Genomic DNA, 19,972 nt, shown 5'->3' with positions numbered 1-19,972 from the left:
ACATGCAAAGAAATAAGAAAATGTGACTGAGAGTCATGAAAATCAGCCAATAAAAACAGATTAATAGCTGACCTAGATATTGAAATTGGCAGACAGGGACTTCAAAATTATTATGTGAAATCTGTTAATTCATTTTCCTTCATGGCTAAGATAGTGAAGAATCTACCTGCAATGCAGGAGACCCAGGTTCCATCCCTTGGTCAGGAAGATCCCATGGACAGAGGAATGGCTACCCACTCCAGTATTCTTGCCTGGAGAATTGCATAGGCAGAGGAGCCTGGCAGGCTACAGTTGGACATGACTGAGTGAATAACACACAAAGCATAGCAATGGGTTAAAATATGGGAAGTTTCAGGAGTGATATGAAAACTATAAAAAAATGAAAATCACAAGAACTGAAAAAATAAAATATCTAACATTTCAAAAAAATTGTATGGAACATTTAACACAACTCAGTAATAAAAAGACGATAAAAATTAGCAGAAGACATGGACAGACACTTCCAAAAATGGCCAGTAAGAAATTGGCAAGATACTTAACGCTGTTAATCCCAGGGAAATGAAAATTGAAATCATGCGATACCTCTTTATGTCTGTTAGGATTGCTAAAATGGAAACATCTGAAAACACCAAAGACAGCCAAAATTTGAACTCTCCTACATTGCTGAGGGTATATGGAAACTGGTATAATCACTTGGGAAAATTATATATTAATTCTTTATAAAGTAAAACATATACTAGGTCAGCAATTTTATTCAGAGGTATTTGCCCAATGGAAATGAAAACATATAGCCACAAAACAAAGATTTTTTCATTATAGCCAAAAATATAAATACTCTAATGCCCACTCACAGATGAATGGATTAAAAAAAATATGTTATATTCAACAATGGGATATTACTCAGGAATGAAAAGGAATGAAATATTAATACATGCAACAACACAGATGAATCTAAAAAATATGCTGAGCCCCCTCCACCATCTCTTATATGAAGTTTGAGATTATACACGACAAGACTTAGCTAAGGTGACTGAAGTTGGAACATGGGGTCCCTCTGGGTGGTAAGAGGGGAATTCGATGGAAAAGATACAGGAGAACTTTTCTAAGCTTTATTGGCATTATTGCTCCATAAGTGTATATACATTTGTTAAAACTCATCAAAACTGCACTTCACACCTGTGCATTTGATTACATGTACATTGTAATTCATAGAACTGATGAGAATGAAAAAGTAGCATGACATAGTGTTTCAATATGCCACATGCGAGAGCTGAGGTCAGGCCGCCCGGTTTCCAGTTCCGAAGGCAGTGAACTACGGCAGTTAATCGCATGGCTGCTCCATCACACAGAACTGGAGCTTTGCATCACATTGCCAGTATTTTGTGATTTTGTGAACGTAGGCAACTCACTAACCTCCTTTAGGCTCCCATTAAATGGAGATTATAAAATTAGTATGTACTTTATGAGTGTCCTTAGTATAGTGCCTGGCATGTGGATGCGCTCAATACATTTAAGCTGGAGTAATTATTATTAAATAGCTCTTCGGCTTGACTTTCATTTCCCTAATGCAGTCATGAATGCTGGTATAACCATGAAGATTTTGTGAATTAGATATTTACAAACTGCATTTTCTGCAATCTAAATAATGCAGCAATATTTAACAGCATATGATTAAGTACACTATCAAATCCTATTTTGGTTATCCATTTCAAACTAAGTAATTAATGATCTCTTTCCCAAGAAAAGATATTCACATATTCACTTTAAAATACTTGTATTAATGCTCTTATAAAAAATTTAAACATAGAGAAATTTGAACCTAATTTTTTTCTTAATAGTTTCACCTTCACCTTCTGTTTCACATCCTATAATCACTTTTGATATTTTGGTATATATCTTTCTAGTACATATGTACTATACATGTAAATGTGCGTGTGCATGTATGTGTGTTTGTATTACGTTTGTAAACAAAATTGTGACTATACATAAAAAATAGACAAAATAAAAAATGTTTAAAAATAGATACAATATGTTGTATATGTATCACATATTGTATCTAGTTTTTAAACCTGGCATTTCACTTAGAAATCTTTTCATATTTAGGACTGACTACTATGTGGATCTCAATAAACTGTGGAAAATTCTGAAAGAGATGGGAATACCAGGCCGCCTGATTTGCCTCTTGAGAAATTTGCATGCAGGTCAGGAAGCAACAGTTAGAACTGGACATGGAACAACAGACTGGTTCCAAATAGGAAAAGGAGTACGTCAAGGTTGTAAATTGTCACCCTGCTTATTTAACTTCTATGCAGAGTACATCATGAGAAACGCTGGGCTGGAAGAAGCACAAACTGGAATCAAGATTGTTGGGAAAAATATCAGTAACCTCAGATATGCAGATGAAACCACCCTTATGGCAGAAAGTGAAGAGGAACTAAAAAACCTTTTGATAAAAGTGAAAGAGAAGAGTGAAAAAGTTGGCTTAAAGCTCAACATTCAGAAAACGAAGATCATGGCATCTGGTCCCATCACTTCATGGCAAATAGATGGGGAAACAGTGTCAGACTTTATTTTTTGGGCTCCAGAATCACTGCTGATGGTGATTGCAGCCATGAAATTAAAAGACATTTACTCCTTGGAAGGAAAGTTATGACCAACCTAGATAGCATATTCAAAAGCAGAGACATTACTTTGCCAAAAAAGGTTCATCTAGTCAAGGCTATGGTTTTTCCAGTGGTCATATATGGATGCGAGAGTTGGACTGTGAAGAAAGCTGAGCGCTTAAGAATTGATGCTTTTGAACTGTGGTGTTGGAGAAGACTCTTGAGAGTCCCTTGGACTGCAAGGAGATCCACCAGTCCATTCTGAAGGAGATCAGTCCTGGGTGTTCATTGGAAGGAATGATGCTTAAGCTGAAACTCCAATACTTTGGCTACCTGATGCCAAGAGTTGACTCACTGGAAAAGACCCTGATGCTGGAAGGGATTGGGGGCAGGAGGAGAAGGGGACAACAGAGGATGAGATGGCTGGATGGCATCACCAACTTGATGGACATGAGTTTGGTGATGGACAGGAGTCCTGGCATGCTGCGATTCATGGGGTCTCAAAGAGTCGGACACGACTGAGTGACTGAACTGAACTGAACTTGCATATCAAGTTGACCTGTTCTTTTTAACAACTATATAATAGTTCACAAAGTAAAATTGCTATGTGAAACAGTGAACAAAACTTATGAGCTTTTTTTTTGTAATAGAAAAATTATATATGTGAGTGTGTGTGAGTAACCAGTGAAAGAGCAACAAATATCAGACTGCTGAAGAGTTCTCTAGGTGGGAGGGTAAATAGTCATATGCATAGTCTTCTTGCTTCTCTATATTTTTCTTTTTTTATATAGGAATACTAGTTATTTAAAAATTTACACAAATAGTCCAGCTAAGGAGTTTAAGATAATATTATTTACTACCATTAACAGGGCATATAATGTTATATTATTCAAATTCCATGCATAACTCTGTTAAGTACAGCCATTCTTGACACAGATTGCTAAAGAAACGGGCTTGAGCAGCATATGGCTGGTAAAGGAAAAGTATGAATTTCAACTAGGTTCACTGAAACACTGTAGTATAGAGTTCATTTTGCTGTGATGGTCTTTGAGGTTCAGGTTTATTCTCAGATTTTATAGGTCTGCAATCAGTGATGTAGGAAGGCCCAGATGAGCTTGTTTCCCTAGGAGACTTGTTCAGCCAAAACATGTTTCCTTTTCAGTCAGTGGTAGCAAAAGCCACTTAGTCGTTTAGACAAGTTACATGCCCCTCAGTGAAAAATTTCCCATTCAGTGTCTAGTTTCCTCTCAAAATAATGATAATAGTAAACAATGATCAATTACATGGTGTGGTGGACTATGAAGTATTGCGCTTGTGTGCTCAGCAGCTCGGTCATATCCAACTCTTTGTGACCCCATGACTGTAGCCCTCCAGGCTCCCTTGGAAATGGAATTTTCCAAGAAAGAATACTGGAGTAGGTTGCCATTTCCTTCTTCAGTTATTATCGGACCACTAATATCTTGGTCAATTTTCACAGCCCAGATTACTATTACTCTCTCTCTTTCATTCTCTTAACCCTTCGTTTCAGTCTTGCATTTCCTTTCTGTCCAAGGAACTCACTCACTAACAACTAGATTATGTGTGTTGGTCTTAGCCCCCTACCTATGTTGCTTGTCCCTAATCTAGTCAAATGATGCTTTAATTTCCAGTGGCATCAGGTGTGTGCTTTCAAAAGGTCATTCTCATTGTGAAGGGCAGTGATGAAGCGGGGCGAGGTGAGATCCAGAAAGCTGGTGAGACCCGGGCTTGGGGAGGAGCAGGGCCTCATCGGTGAGCAGAGCTGGAGCAGGAGCTTGCGGAGTTTCTCCTTTTCATGTCAAGAGAGTGAGGGCCCCTCTTCTAGGCACTTTTCCAGACATGAGCCACTCTCGCCCACCATCTAACCCCTAGATACCTTGCAGATACCTACTGTATCTGTGCCGTACCGTTGAGAGGGGAAGGAACTTAGAGGTCTGGGTCTTTCTTCCACAGCTTTACTGTCTCAGTTTTGCCACGATGGCAAATGTTCCCAAGTGCCTTTTATTCTCTTGCTTCTTGGCCTTTTTTCTTCTATAACCTCTCGTGTACTGGAGGCAGCACTTACCACCTTGGAGACAGAATCAGTAGCATTTCTTCGCAATCCTGTGTTTAGGTGACATGGAGTTGATAGCTTGAAATGGACATGGTGGGAGTATTTACGCAATTGAAGCCGGAATAGACTACAAATCCAGGCTGCAGTAACAGCTAAGGATCCTGTTGTTTAACGTTAAACTGCATTGCCGTTTCCTGAACCCTGCTCCTTCTGTCGACCACACGAACTGGAGGCACACAGAGAGAACTGGAGAGAGGAGAAAATGGTGTTTAAGGGACTGAACACCGTGGGTTTCCTTCCCCCAGAGGTGTGGTGATATCTAAGAGGAAAAACTTGAGTTCCTTGGCTTTCCCTGTCCCAGGTGGTGCCTTTATTTCCAAAACAGCAAATATGGGCTAACTTTTTTCTCTCTCCTGCAGTGGATGGCTGTATTCACAGAGCCGCTGGGCCCTGTCTACTCGCTGAATGTCGTAACCTGAACGGCTGTGAAACTGGACATGCAAAGATCACGTGTGGCTATGACCTGCCTGCAAAATGTGAGTTCAGCTCTTTTGAGTACTGTTTCTAAATCAGATGAGCACTCTTGTCTTATTCCTCAGGTGGGTAACTGGAGGAGGAAGTGGCAGTGGTGGTGTTTAAATGTGCTTGTGTTGCGATTTTGTACATGTTTTTTTATATATATAGAGAGAGTAATGTTTAATTGTAGGTGGGTTTTGTTCAGATCCTCAACAAAGTGTCTCTGAAGCAGAAAAATAAAAATATGAGCAAACTACACCTTATAGTATTTAAATGCCGTGGAGTGACAGCTTCTAGAAATGATGCCAATTTCTTATTCCTTGTTCAGGTTTCTTGATTGTGGATGTGTTTAGAGCAAAGGAGATCAAAGTGATGTATTGTGTTTTCAGCTGCCATGGAAAGGCTGATTGGCAATTACAGCCAAAGCATCTGTCACGCTTGGCTTTCAGGAAAAGCCAATGGAATGTGGTTGTCAGAGTGAGAATGTATTTGCTCTTTAGAATGTGGAATGGTCAAAATTTCCATTATATTTGAATGGAGAGAAGTATTGCATTTGATTGACCTTGTTGCTTAGTCGTTTAGCCAACTGCGTAGGGTGATGTGGAATAAAAAATACTGAAAGAGAAGCTGGTTAAAGGCACCGATTTTTTGTATCACATAATCTTCAGGGCCTGGGGGTGGAGGTAGAGGGTTTCATTGTACCATTAAGCTGTGCACTGGTCTGGAAATTGGGAAACCAATTGGTTGTTTATTCCATTCCCCTGCTTTTTATGATAACCTTCTGGTGAACACTTTTTTTGTGGGGGTTAAAAATGAAGTTGATTTCTTTTTACTGTTTTAATCATGGAGAATATGTGACTAAAATGTTGTAACACAACCTTTGCACTCTATAGTTATAGGAATGAATTTGTCATGGACATGTGTGAGTGGCGAGATCAAGTGTGTTATATTTTTAAGACTGAAGTATATTTAAATTTGAGGATTTTTAGTGAGTAGTAATATATTAAAATGATATTATTTGTGGAAATTACAATACTGCATTCTGGATTCCTCACAGTGTATTGCTAGTGAAACTACGTCTGTTATATACTGTTTACTTTTTCCTTTAATGGCTTCTCCTTTTCCTTTCCTTGTTAGTGTTTTTATCTTGTGTGAAAGAGTCAAATCATGGGCCAATGGCCCTCACTCTTGCTTGGAAAGTATATTTACGTCATATAAGTCCTCTGCGTGCAGCGGTATTCTGAGCACTCCCTCTGACTCAGAGGCCCTGAGTATTAAAGGAGATTTCCCTTTCTGGGATGGTAGGATTCCTTATTTACCAATATTGGTCTTTCTTCCTTCTTACTGCCATACTACCTTCGTGATATAGTCGATTCCACCCTGAGGACAAGCAGATTATTGATGATTTTCAGACTGGTGACTGTCCTTAAACCAATGAATAATTGTAGTCTCCTATTGATTCAGTACTTTCTTTCTTATAAGTTAAAGCACAAATCAAAAGTTCTTCAGCCCTGAGATTTCTGAAGACAGATAGCCTCAGAATGATTAACTATAACCAAATTGAATGGTGGATCTGTTGTATGGATAGACACCATGATCATTTTGTTTCGTGTGCTTGCTCCGTCTGAAATCCCTCTTGTATGAGCTTCCTTGATTGTCATTCAGCTCAGTTCAGGGTTGTTGAAGGCTTCTACAACACCAGACACTGAGCTACAAAGATGAGTGTATACCTGTGCTTGAGGAATTCCATGACTGGGATTCCTGGGCGTTCCAGGGCAAGTAAGTCTTTGTAGAACAAGGACTCTAGCCATGGAAAAGTCAATCACCAGAACTCAGTACAGAATCTCTGTGGGCTGAGATACTGAATCAGATGACACACCAGCCCAGAGGGCACATCTAGGGGGAAAAAGGAAAAGCATCCGGCAGGGTAGTAGTTCCCAGACAAGGATGGCAGAACCACCTCAAGAACGCCACAGATATGGTGTATTTGTGAATAGATATCAGTGTTTCTCTATGTTTAATGAGATTAATGATCTACATTAAAAAACATAAAAACAATGAAAACAGTAGGAAATAACAGCTTAGACTTTGCACACTACTCCGTAGTGTATCACAGTACTTTCACCAGCCCTTGTGTTTTAGATTATATTTTAGAAACATTCTGTGTGTTCATTTTCCCTTTCCCTATCCCTGAGAGATGTTTTTCTTTCTCATCAATTTGGTTCATCCATTTCAGAGTCATTAACAATTCACAGATGTGCTTTTGTAGCGAAAGAATGAAAAGGGAGCTCATTACATACTGTTTGGGTCATTTTTCCCTTCCATATTTAATAATTCCATGACAGTTTGACAGCAGAGTCTAGTTCCTATCTGTCCTCTGTGACAGCGGTTTTATCATTTAAGGTACTAAAGCCAGTCATCCAGTCACCAGTGATAATATCTTCGTGCATCAGCAATTTGTTTGCAAAATGCTGTTGCCTGGGTTACAGACAAACTTGGTAATTTTGGACTGGTCTTTGCTTCCTTCATGCTTGCTAAATTAATCTATTCATAAGTGCTTGTATTTGAATTAATTATACTTAGAGTCTGTATTCTGTGATCCATCATAATCGGTGGGATGATAAGCCTCAAAGATTTAGCATTTCTTCACTACTTGGATATTTTAAATGATTTTTTTTTTTTTTTTGACATAGAATGGCCAGTCATTCTTATCAAAAGTTATCTTATGAGTGTAAAGAATATTGGTCAGTATTTTAAGGAATTGACTTAGAATGTGAACTAAGGACTGTTTGTATGATTTGACCATTTGATACATTCTCTTTTATAATATTAGTTTTTTTTGGATTCATAATAAAATTTAGATTTCTATAGGTTTTTGTCGTCAACCAGTTGGACATTTCTGTTCATGCTGTTGTCAATCTTTGAGAGGGTCAGCTTCATGTAGCCAAGGCTTGTCCATCTCAATTTCAATCCCAGGATCAATATCTAGCATATGTGCCTAATTAACATGAACGAATAAATGGTTTCAAACATTTTCACCTGACAAAGAGGTTTTTGCCTGTTGCTTCTACTTCTAATTCTTGCCCTCCGGCAGTCCGTTCTGCCCAGTCTTCGTAGGTGAATATTCCTAAATTCAAAGTCCCTGTGATTGTCTGCAGGCTCCAGGTGATGTGGGACCCTCCTTACCATCTTCTGTCCTCCTGCTCACTCACACAGCCTGCTTTGCTTGATCTTTAATGTCTTTTCATTAGTCGCCTCCCCTCCACCTGGGATTCTGTTCTTCCAGATACAGGTGTGGTTTTTGCCCTCACCTAATTCAAATCCTTGCTCAAACCTCACCTCAGCTATCACCCTAACTAACCTATTTTTAATTACTTCTCTACGTTACTTATAATTGTCTATCTGTAGCATTTAACCTTCAAATACACGGTGTCATTTACTTATTCAGTTTCTCGTCTGTGTCCCCAGATTGGAATGAGGGCAGTAGTTGTTTTTCTGCATCTTTTTCATTCATTGTTGTATCCATACAGCAAAAGTGTATGACACCTAATAGGGGCTCAAGAAATATTTTTGAATGAATGAATAAAATCTAACTCTGTGCTGTGCTTAATCACTCAGTCATGTCCAACTCTTTGTGACCCTTTGGACTGTAGCCCACCAGGCTCCTCCATTCATGGGGTTTCTCCAGGCAAGAATACTGGAGTGGGTTGCAATACCCTCTTCTTAAATCTAACTCTGCTCCTCTCCAAATCCTTCAGTGGGTTTTTCCTCAAACACAGACTTGTTAGCCTGATTATCTTTGGCCTTCCATGATTTACTCTCCTATCTTGAGCTGCTTACGACCTTATACATGATCTGAATTGCTCAAGATGGCATGTCTGTACATGGTACCTGTGATCTATATTGGAGAGTTTCTAGAGAATTCTGTCTTCCTTTCTACTTATCTTCCAAACTCAGCTCAAATATCACTTCTGCCATGAAGCAACTCAACTAAAAGTACCTTCTTTTCCCTCAAAATCCAGAAGACTGCATGTTAACATGCTGAGAGCACATGCCACTTGCTATTATTATTGTTATTTATGCAAACTTTCCATCTTCCTAGAAGTCTCTTGTGTATAATGGATACTAGAGAAATATCTGTCAAATGCTTTGATTGTTAAAGGTGGCAGAGTGGTTGATAACTGCTGGTAGGAAAAGGGAAAGTCATTCAGTTGTGTCTGACTGTTTGCAATCCCATGGTCTGTAGCCTGTCAGGTCCTCTGTCCATGCTCCGGGGAAGAGTGCTGCAGTGGGCTGCCATTCGCTTCTCCAGGGATCCCGACCCAGGGATCAAACCCAGGTCTCCTGCTCTGAAGGCGGATTCTTTACCAACTGAGCTACTAGGGAAGCCCCAGTTGCTGGTATGGGGGATGTAAATGTATACTAATATTTCTAAGAAATTATGAAATCAGTGTTAGTTATATATTGTGTTTTTTAAATCATATTTTACCATAGCATACACCTAATTCCAAAATCTTTTATCTAAGAAATTTAGTCTTTTTTTAAAAATTATAGTTGATTTATAATGTTAGTTTCAGGTGTATAGCAAAGTGATTCAGTTATTCAATTTTACTTCCCTGGTGGCTCAGAGATTAAAGCGTCTGCCTGGAATTCAGGAGACCTGGGTTCGATCCCTAGGTCGGGAAGATCCCCTGGAGAAGGAAATGGCAACCCACTCCAGTACTCTTGCCTGGAGAATCCCATGGAGGGAGGAGCCTGGTGGGCTACAGTCCATGGCATCGCAAAGGGTAGGACGCGACTGCATGACTTCACTTTCACTTTCATATATATATATATTCTTTTTCAATTCCTTTCCATCATAGGGTATTATAAGCTACTGAATTTAATTCCCGTGCTGTACAGTAGGTCCTTGTCATTTGTCTATTTTGTATACAGTAGTATGTATCTGTTAATCCCAAACTCCTAGCTTATCATTCCCCCACCCTACAACCATTTCCCTGGTAACCATAAGTTTGTTTTCTATGTCTGTGAGTCTGCTTCTAGTTTGCAAAGAAGTTCATTTCTGTTATTTTAAGAAATTTACTCTTAATGGACCTTCTTCTAAAGGTGAACAAATAAAAATAAAGAAGTCACATCAACTTTATTTGATTTTCATCATAGGTCACATATCTATTTTATTTCTTGAGAATGCACTACTTTTAGGCCTTAGGGCTGAATAATCATCAAAGATAAATGGGAAAATGTTAAATTTGTGTATATAAAATGGTGGACTCTGTTTTTTTTAAAAAATGCTTCTTTTTAATCTTTGTACAACATCAAAGGGCATGATTAGCACCCAGCTCAGTGCTGTACATTAATCATCTGAAGGGAAACTCTTGGGCGAGAGACCACAGCATAACATGTGTGAATGCCACGGAGTGGCGGGATCAGCACCGTTAGACCATTCCCAGGTGCAGTAATAATCAGATGATTGTAGCTTAAAAAAGGCACTGTTGATAATAATTAGGACTTCTCTTGCGCCCTTCATCAAGAAATCATAGTGCTTTCAGACATTCGCTCAGTAGTCCGTTTGAAATGTCTGTGAGGAACTGACATCACAAGTGATGTTTTCTTCCAACACGCAGAGAAATTCAGGTACAGAGAGTTTAAATCTGTTGCTCCCAGTAACAAACCAGGTCCGTATTAAAGACGTGACAGTGACCAAGTCGGTATTCCTGAGCCAGGGAACGAGTCTGTGGCCAGTGAGGGCCAGGCCTGCTGCTTGTTTTTGTAAATAGAGATTTTGTTAGAACACAGACGTGCCTGTGTGTTTACATGGTGTCTGTGGCTGCTTTCATGGGATGGAGCTGAGCAGTTGAGACCAGGGTTGTCCGGCCACAGAGCCTGAAACATTAGTCTGACCCTTTGCTGGAAAAGTTTGCCAACAACTAGTCTATGGTAATACTTACTTTTTATAAAGGAGGAAGCTGACTGAGATTGAGAAGGATTAACCGTTTACCGAATTTTATTGAATGTGTGTGACTTACCCAGATCACTGTTGATAAAAATGAGATTAAAATGCCTGCCATCTCTTCCTTGGGACAGCCCCTGCTTCAGTTGCTTCAACAGAACCTCATTTTGGGAGGAAGATCTGAAGTCTTTCTAAGTCTTTCAAATTATAAGACTACCTTGGGAAAAACCATGCTTGGCAGGGGGTTGGGGGGCGGGTGGGGAAATAAGTCGTTTTTCTCAACAGGGCCGGAACTGGAGAGTGAATATCAAATGTCTGAAGGGAAAGTTAAGTCAAACCACCAGAGTATTAGGCAATACATCTTTATTCCTTGCTTCCTGCAGTTCTGTTAGTCCGTGTGCTGAGCAGGAGCCTGTAGTCCTGCGGAAATTCAGTTTCTAGGGGTTGCTCACAAGACGGTTCTGAGTCAGTCCTCTGCAAAACACGACCTGATTTTGACCACGTGGCTCCCTCAGCAGGTGTCTGATTGTGGCGGCGGCGGAGAGGCCTTGCTGCTGAGTGTGACGGCCAGTCTGTGGTGCAGACCTGAGAGCCCTCGTGAGCCCCTTCTGAAATGAAATGCCGTATACTCCGTAAAGAGAAAAATGGCTTTTGAAGAACATAAAATCATCTTCCTTCCTGAAGAGAGAGATGAGATTTTTTTTCCCCCTCCTCAAATCAACCCTGATTGGCTCATTTTCCTTAAGTGCTTTAGGATTTTAATTTCTGTCTGAATTGATTTCTTTATAATTACCACCTCTTTCATTTATAGTAAGTGAATTTTGTATAGCTTATCTCCTTTGTGGTCCTCATGATGAATATGGACGTGAGGAGGACAGAAGGTGTTCAGAATGGGCTCCGTGGAGAAACAGCAGCAACGCCTCCTGGGAACCGGTTAGAGATGCAAACTCTGGTGTCCCACCCCAGATGTCCTGAGTCAGAGACTCTGGTTTTGAACAGGCTCTCACACGTTCTAACCATCACCTAGACAGTGATGTCATTCAGGGCAGAGCCCTTGCCTTTTGATTGCTCACCCAGCACACAACACAGGCTTCCTTCTGGGTCACAGATTCAAGTTTCCTTTGACGAGAACTCTGACATGCTCTACATCGCTTTGTGGCATTTTCACACTTAGGGATGGTATCTGTATTTAATTGTTTCCTTGTTTGTAACCAGTCTTCTCAAACAGGATAACAGTTTAAGGAGAACAGAAGTTGTATCTGTCTCATTCACGCCTAGAATCCTTAGCATCTGACATAATAAAGGCCTGCTTCAGAGCTGGAGGCTTTCAATACATGTTTACTGGAGGAATTAATGAAAGCATTTTCTTTGTCATTGTCATAGCTGTGCTGCCATAAGCTGACTAAAAGTACTCTCCAGATAAACCTGTGTGACTGCAGAAATCTGCAGAGCTAGAACCACTGCCTCCTGCAGCGTGTCCTCTACCCTGTCATTAGGCGTGCCGCTTGCTCAAAGACTATCTGCTGCTAAGTCGCTTCAGTCGTGTCCGACTCTGTGTGACCCCATAGACGGCAGCCCACCAGGCTCCCCCATCCCTGGGATTCTTCAGGCAAGAACACTGGAGTGGGTTGCCATTTCCTTCTCCAATGCATAAAAGTGAAAAAATAAAGTGAAGTCACTCAGTCGTGTCCGACTCTTTGCGACCCCATGGACTGCAGCCTTCCAGGCTCAGAGGTCCATGGGATTTTCCAGGCAAGAGTACTGGAGTGGGGTGCCAACTATCTAGCAGAGCAAAAAAGCACTTTTTTTTTGTTTGCTTAATTTGTTCACATGGTACACATAGAATCTACACTTAGATTATGTTCTTTTTCTCTTTATTTGATTTGATCCATTTTGGTAACATTCCCCTAGTGGTTTTGTGATGAAATATTTAAAATTCTAATAGTAAATGGTATCTTTTAAAAATGTCTGCAGTTGGGGAGTAACTCGGTATTTACATCGTTGCATTACTGGCTGAGTGTAATAGCTGCCTATCCTTGGCTTGGGCTAGTTGACATCTTAGCAGGCTTTCGGAGGACATTGTCTGTACCTTCTTTTTCCTATGTGATCAATAGGAAATAACAGTGTAAATCAATTCTGAGTGATAATGTAAATGGGCTCTTGGAGGCAATTCCCGCTGTGAAATGAGTAGTTAGCGGCGACAGTGGCTTTAACCGCAGGGGGGTAATCAGCCTTTGGATGTGTTTAATCAGAGTTATCAGCTAAGATTAAAAAGAGAGCTGCTGTTGTGCAGGGATCATCATTTTCAGGATTTAGAAGATGAATAGTTGAAGGTGTTCTCATAAATTAAAGCATCAGAATTGCTTTGAGTAATTTAGGATGCTTTGAGGTCAGGCACAAGCAAACAGGAAAGGTTAATCTCAGAGCCACAGTACTTAATGGCCAGGAACAGCAGAATACATTTGTTGAAATAAGTAGCAGATACTGAGTTAAATGAAGATTTTCCTCAGTGCTAAAATGTTTCTTGAGCTAACATATACTAGCATATATGATTTAAATATGAAGTGGGTAAACTTATTAACTGTGCTTGCCATTACTAATCCCAAAGATTAAATATTAGACCACTTGGTGGCTTGAATAGAGGTGTTTACAGATGAAAATATTGGTGAGACCAAGCTCTGCACTATGGAATAAAAGATTGGTTCTAGGTCAAGAACATTAGTCGTTAAGGTAGAGGTCCGAGAAGTCTTGAATCCAGGATATTCTAATTGTTGGGTCAAACCTTCTGAGCCTGAGTTTCCTCATCCATGATTAGCTGGGAGTGGGACAGTGTACATCAGGCAAGGTTGTTAAGGAGTAGACACAGAACCGCTTTTTAATAGTGTAAGACTTTAGATATATAAATTATGTGTGTGTGCATGCTCTGTGTCCGATGCTCGAGACCTTCATAGACTGTAGCCCGCCAGCTCCTTTTTCCATGGGATTCCCCAGGCGAGACTCCTGGAGTGGGTTGTATACGGCTCTATTATTACTTGTAAACCATCCTGTACCTCATTTGCTTATTCAACCAAAGTGTACTGCCGCTTCCTCTGAGCTTGAGTACTCTTTTAGCCTATAGAAAAAATACAGTGAAGAAGACCACCAAGGTCCTCTCCTCTTCCATCTTAGATTCCAGCAGGGAGAAGTAGAAAATAAACTCATTCACGTTAAAAGCAGAGCCTCTCAGATGGTGGTAAGGACGATGAGGAAAATAAAAAGTTCCATAAGAATGGACAGTGGAGGGAGGGAGCAGCCTTTCCCGTGGTGGTCAGGGAAGGCCTCCTGGAGGAGGTGGTACCTGAACTGACTACTCTCTGGGGAGAAAGTCATTGCCACCAGATTGAAGGAGATCTACCACTGGGTTAGGAAAAATCACTTTGCCCAAACTGTGGAACGAGACAGCTCATTAATTTTTTGGTACTTCTTCTTTGCTGCAAGTATTCTATTTCAGTTCTGATGTATGTACAACTTTAATTTTAGTCTACTTTTTGGAGGTAATAGAGGTAATGCCACTACTGTGGAGCTGATAGGAATTTAAAAGCTCACTGACATGGAAGCAACCTAGATGTCCATCAGCAGATGAATGGATAAGAAAGCTGTGGTACATATACACAGTGGAGTATTACTCAGCCATTAAAAAGAATACATTGGAATCAGTTCTAATGAGGTGGATGAAACTGGAGCCTATTATACAGAGTGAAGTAAGCCAGAAAGAAAAACACCAATACAGTATACTAACGCATATATATGGAATTTAGAAAGATGGTAACGACAACCCTGTGTACGAGACAGCAAAAGAGACACAGATGTATAGAACAGTCTTTTGGACTCTGTGGGAGAGGGAGGTGGGGGATGATTTGGGAGAATGGCATTAAAACATGTATAATATCATATAAGAAACGAATTGCCAGTCCAGGTCCAATGCAGGATACAGGAAGCTTGGGGCTGGTGCACTGGGATGACCCAGAGGGATGGTATGGGGAGGGAGGTGGGAGGCAGGTTCAGGATGGGGAACACGGGTACACCTGTGGCAGATGCTTGTTGAAGTATGGCAAAACCAATACAATATTGTAAAGTAAAAAATAATAATAAAAAAAATTAAAAAAAAATTCAGCCATTAAAAAATAAATAAATAAATAAAAGCTCACTGAATCCTAATTAATTTTACAGTGAAAGAACCTGAGGCTCCTAAAGATTATTTCTTCCAGGGTCCTGTGTTAAGGAACAGAAGCAACAAGAATCTGGGGTCTTGACTCACAGTATAACCCTCTAGAAAGAACACTAAAATGTACTGCCTCTCCTAGTCTCTTTGATCATACTAACTGCCTTATAGGAGTATTGTGAAAAGCTGATAAACTATTAAGTGAGATGATATACATAAACATACTTTTGAAATATTGATTTCTTATGGCACTTTATTGTTAATAGTAAATAAATAGTAATTAAGATGGATGCATGTGTGCTCAGTCGTGACTGACTCTGCAAACTCATGGACTGTAGCCCACCAGGCTCCTCTGTCCATGGGATTTTCCTGGCAAGAATACTGGAGTACATTGCCCTGCCCTCCTCTAGGGGATCTTCCTGACCCAGGGGTTGAATCTGCATCTCCTGCATTGCAGGTGAATGCTTTACTGCTGAGTCACCAGGGAAGCCTTGTTATTTAGATAAGCTATATGTAAATTATGGCACTCTTGAGTTCTACTAGTAAAGTTTACAATAATCTACTTGGACATATGCAGCAGTGTCTGACAAAATGTGGAAATCACAGATAGTCATTAAGAAAAATCTTGTACTATCCTCAAGACTCAGACATTTTCTCCAGCTTCTTTCTAGCATCTCATCCTTATGGAAAGTCAATTTCAGAAACTTCAGATGGCCCTGCATTGATTGGAAAGATACGTCCACAGGTTCTTTGGTATTTCTTCTCACTTTGTGTGTGGACTCGACTTAATGACACCCTTCTAGTGAATGGAATGTGTCAGAATCCTGGAAATTTCTTAGGTTAGGTCACAAAAAGACTGTGGCTTACATCTTTCTTGCCCTGGCTTGCTTTCTCCACCTTCTCTCTCTCTCAGATCTAAGTTTCCCAGGGATGCCATAACAAATTGCCACAGACTTGATGGCTTAAAACAGTGATTTATTCTGTTACTTCTGGAGACCAGAGGTTCAGAAATCAAAGTAAAGACTCTAGGGAAACATCCCTCCTTGCTTCTTCCAGCTCCTGGTTATGGCAACATAAGCCCAGTGCTGGTCTCTGTCTTCACATGGCCATCTTCCCTGTGCTGCTGTTTGTCCTCTTTTTCCTCTAAGGACGTTTATCATTGGGTTTAGGGCAGTCCTAATACAGAATGATCTCTAAGTCTTGAGATCCCTAACCCAGTTATCTCTGCAAAGACCCAAATAACTTCATATCCACTGGTTTCGAGCCTCAGAACATGGACATTATCTTTTTGGGATTGCCATTTAACTCACTGTACACTCTCTCGGTAAAGTCAGCACCTGGGTCATGACGTGGCCTTGAGAAGAGGAACATGAGCTGCTCTGTTGTGAGAGACCTCAGACAGCCTCTGGAAAGGCCCTTGCAGTGGGGAACTGATGCCTCTCTGTGAGTGACCTTGAAGGTGGATCTTCTGAGGTCTGTCAGCAGCCATAGAAGTGAGCTTGGGAGTACACCCTCTGGCCTCACTGAAACCTTCAGATCTCCTGGGCTGGTAGCTTGACTGCAGCATCATGAAAGACCCTGAGCCAGAAACACACAGTTAAGCCACTCTTGAATTCCTGATCTATAGAAATTAAGATAATAACTTTGTTATTTTTAAGTTTGGGCTATTTGTCACACAGCAATAGCTAACTAATTCAGGAACTATGGCCACGAACTACATGAAGCAGAATGAGGGGCCTACCAACAGAGTGGGTGGGGTCTATCACATTTTCTCAACACCCAACCTACCAAGCTGAAGGATAGGCCTAAATGCAAAATAGAATTTGGGGCTAAAGTTACACTTGCATTTTAAATTTAAAACATGCAGTCATACCCCTTCATGATATCTTCTGTAGACAACATACAAGATTGGAAAAATGGTTATGAATGGAAACCTGTCCTTTTCATACTAATAAAAAAGAACAGAACATGAAGCCCAGCTTAGTAAGGAAACATTGGGAGGAAAATCATACAATTTGGTATTAATATTTACCTGATATGCTTTAAGTGTTGTTTAGCCTTTGTAGTTATCAGTCATTCATATATATATATATATATGTATGTATGTATGTGGAGGGTTAAAAAGTTGGCTTAAAACTCAACGTTCATAAAGCTAGGATCATGGCATCTGGCCCCATCACTTCATGGCAAATAGATGGGGAAATAATGGAAACAGTGAGAGACTTTATTTTCTTGGGCTCCAAAATCATTGCAGATGGTGACTACAGCCATGAAATCAAAAGACTCTTGCTCAATGAAGAAAAGCTATGACAAACTAGACAGCATATTAAAAAGCAGAGATATTACTTTGCTGACAAAGGTCCATCTAGTCAAAGCTATGGTTTTTCCAGTAGTCATGTATGGATGTGAGAGTTGGACTATAAAGAAAGTTGAGAATTGATGCTTTTGAACTCTTGAGAGTCCCTTGGATTGCAAGATCCCACCAGTCAATCCTAAAGGAAATCAGTTCTGAATATTCATCAGAGGGACTGATGCTGAAGCTCCAATACTCTGGCCATCTGATGTGAAGAACTGACTCATTGGAAAAGACCTTGATTCTGGGAAAGATTGAAGGCAGGAGGAGAAGGGGACGACAGAGGATGAGGTGGTTGGATGGCATCACCAGAGTTGGTGATGGACAGGGAAGCCTGGTGTGCTCAGTCCATGGGGTCACAAAGAGTTGGACACGACTGAGCGACTGAACTGAATATCGATATATATTAAACTGATAGGAATTGCCATTTTCATTTTGAGAAGAGAAATTCTGCTCCTGTCTGTGTTGGTGCTGTTAACTGAATGAAGCAGAGGTGCCTCTCTAGGTGCCTTTGTGGCTGGGCCCTTCCAAATCTGTTTGCTGGACTTGGTGGTGTGATTTCCATTAGCACCTTCTTTTTTCAGAACTACCTCGAGTTTGCTCCATTTCTAATCACCCGCTATTTGTGAAATCCCTATAATTTCCTAAGGGGCTCTGAAGCTTTCCTTTCCCTACCTGTGACATTTGAGGTAAGATTTATTCCCCATCTGTATTTGTTCTGCTCAGTGAAGATCATCAGAGACAACCTTAACTGTATTTTTACAAATTCTCTTTCAAACTGTGTGTTTTGTATTTAGAGTTCAGATACCCCTTCGAAGGTGTGTGGAGGACAAAGGGCTGTTTTAGAAATCCTTTCTCTTTATAGACACTCAGTTTTTGTTTTCTTTCATCATGGCACATGATACCAAACTATTGTCTTTCTTCACATGGCCAGGTGATTTTGTTCCTGTTTTAATGTTATTCCTCTACTTAGGTGTGTCACATACACATGTATACATGTACACACACACATATGGGGCTTCCCTGCTGACTGAGATGGTCAAGAATCTGCCTGCAATGCAGAGTTTGATTCCTGGGTTGGGAAGATCCCCTGGAAGAGGGCATGGCAACCCACTCTAGTATTCTTGCCTGGAGAATTCCGTGGACAGAGGAGCCTGGCAGGCTATGGTCCATGGGGTAGCAAAGAGTCAAACATGACTGAGTGACTTAACACTTCCACTTAAAAAAAAAATTATATATATATATATACACACACACACATACATGTATACACACACATGTGCATGTTATTTTTCATGTATTCCATTAGAAGTATATTCTTATGCTGAACACGTATTTCCTTCTGCATTATAATGTGTTTTATATTAACTCAGGGCTTTTTTCAGTTTGTGTAGCTATTTGGAAAAGCATTCTGGAAGGGTTTGAGGACGCTTTGGTGGAACTGGGATGGAGGCCTTTAGGGATGCTCTGGGATGAGTGCACCGTGCATCCACCAGTCTGTCTGGTACATATTAAGTAGTGGTAAGTGTTTCATTCAAACACTGGTTGGTTCCTAAAATATGTGCCAGGTGCTTGGCTCATCTTTTAGAAAAGGGTGATATGCAAAACAGACAAGGGCCTTGTCCTGCTGGAATTGAATTGATCTGAAATGAACACGTGACTTGCCTAAGATCACACACGTTTAAGTGATAAAACCTTGCCAGGAATCCAAATTGTCCGTTTTTCCGTCTATGATCCTTTCATCTTTTTCATGGGGGTTTTATTTGGGGCCTTGCTTTTGAACTGTGGTGTTGGAGAAGACTCTTGAGAGTCCCTTGGACTGCAAAGAGATCCAGCCAGTCCATTCTGAAGGAGATCAGCCCTGGGATTTCTTTGGAAGGAATGATGCTAAAGCTGAAACTCCAGTACTTTGGCCACCTCATGTGAAGAGTTGACTCATTGGAAAAGACTCTGATGCTGGGAGGGATTGGGGGCAGGAGGAAAAGGGGACGACAGAGGATGAGATGGCTGGGTGGCATCACTGACTCGATGGACGTGAGTCTGAGTGAACTCCGGGAGTTGGTTATGGATTAGGGAGGCCTGGCGTGCTACGATTCATGGGGTCGCAAAGAGTTGGACAGGACTGAGCGACTGAACTGAACTGAACAGTGGAAGAATATCTGCTGGTGTTAGCCTTCTTGCCTCATGCTATTTTGGGGGTTTCCTATGCAGAGACCAGTGGAAATGGTCAGTGGATTCTGACTCACTTGTACCTTGGGGGTGGGGAGGAGGGCATGAC

At 40.7% G+C, this 19,972-nt stretch overlaps 1 protein-coding gene across 3 annotated transcripts in view; it reads left to right on the top strand.

Annotated features, from left to right (window-relative positions):
* MACROD2 (mono-ADP ribosylhydrolase 2) overlaps nt 1-19,972 on the top strand; it is a 2,318,987-nt gene that overhangs the window by 771,988 nt on the left and 1,527,027 nt on the right. For all 3 annotated transcript variants that reach the window (XM_044928284.2, XM_025264700.3, XM_025264701.3), the window contains exon 5: nt 5,094-5,210. In XM_044928284.2, the coding sequence (XP_044784219.2) occupies nt 5,094-5,210 (117 nt within the window). The remainder of the gene's footprint in view (nt 1-5,093; nt 5,211-19,972) is intronic.

This window comes from Bubalus bubalis, chromosome 14 (genome assembly GCF_019923935.1).
Source record: "Bubalus bubalis isolate 160015118507 breed Murrah chromosome 14, NDDB_SH_1, whole genome shotgun sequence".
NCBI classification, from domain to species: Eukaryota; Metazoa; Chordata; class Mammalia; order Artiodactyla; family Bovidae; genus Bubalus; species Bubalus bubalis.
The sequence above is the reverse complement of the archived record's forward strand: the minus strand, read 5'-3'. Positions and strand labels throughout refer to the sequence as shown.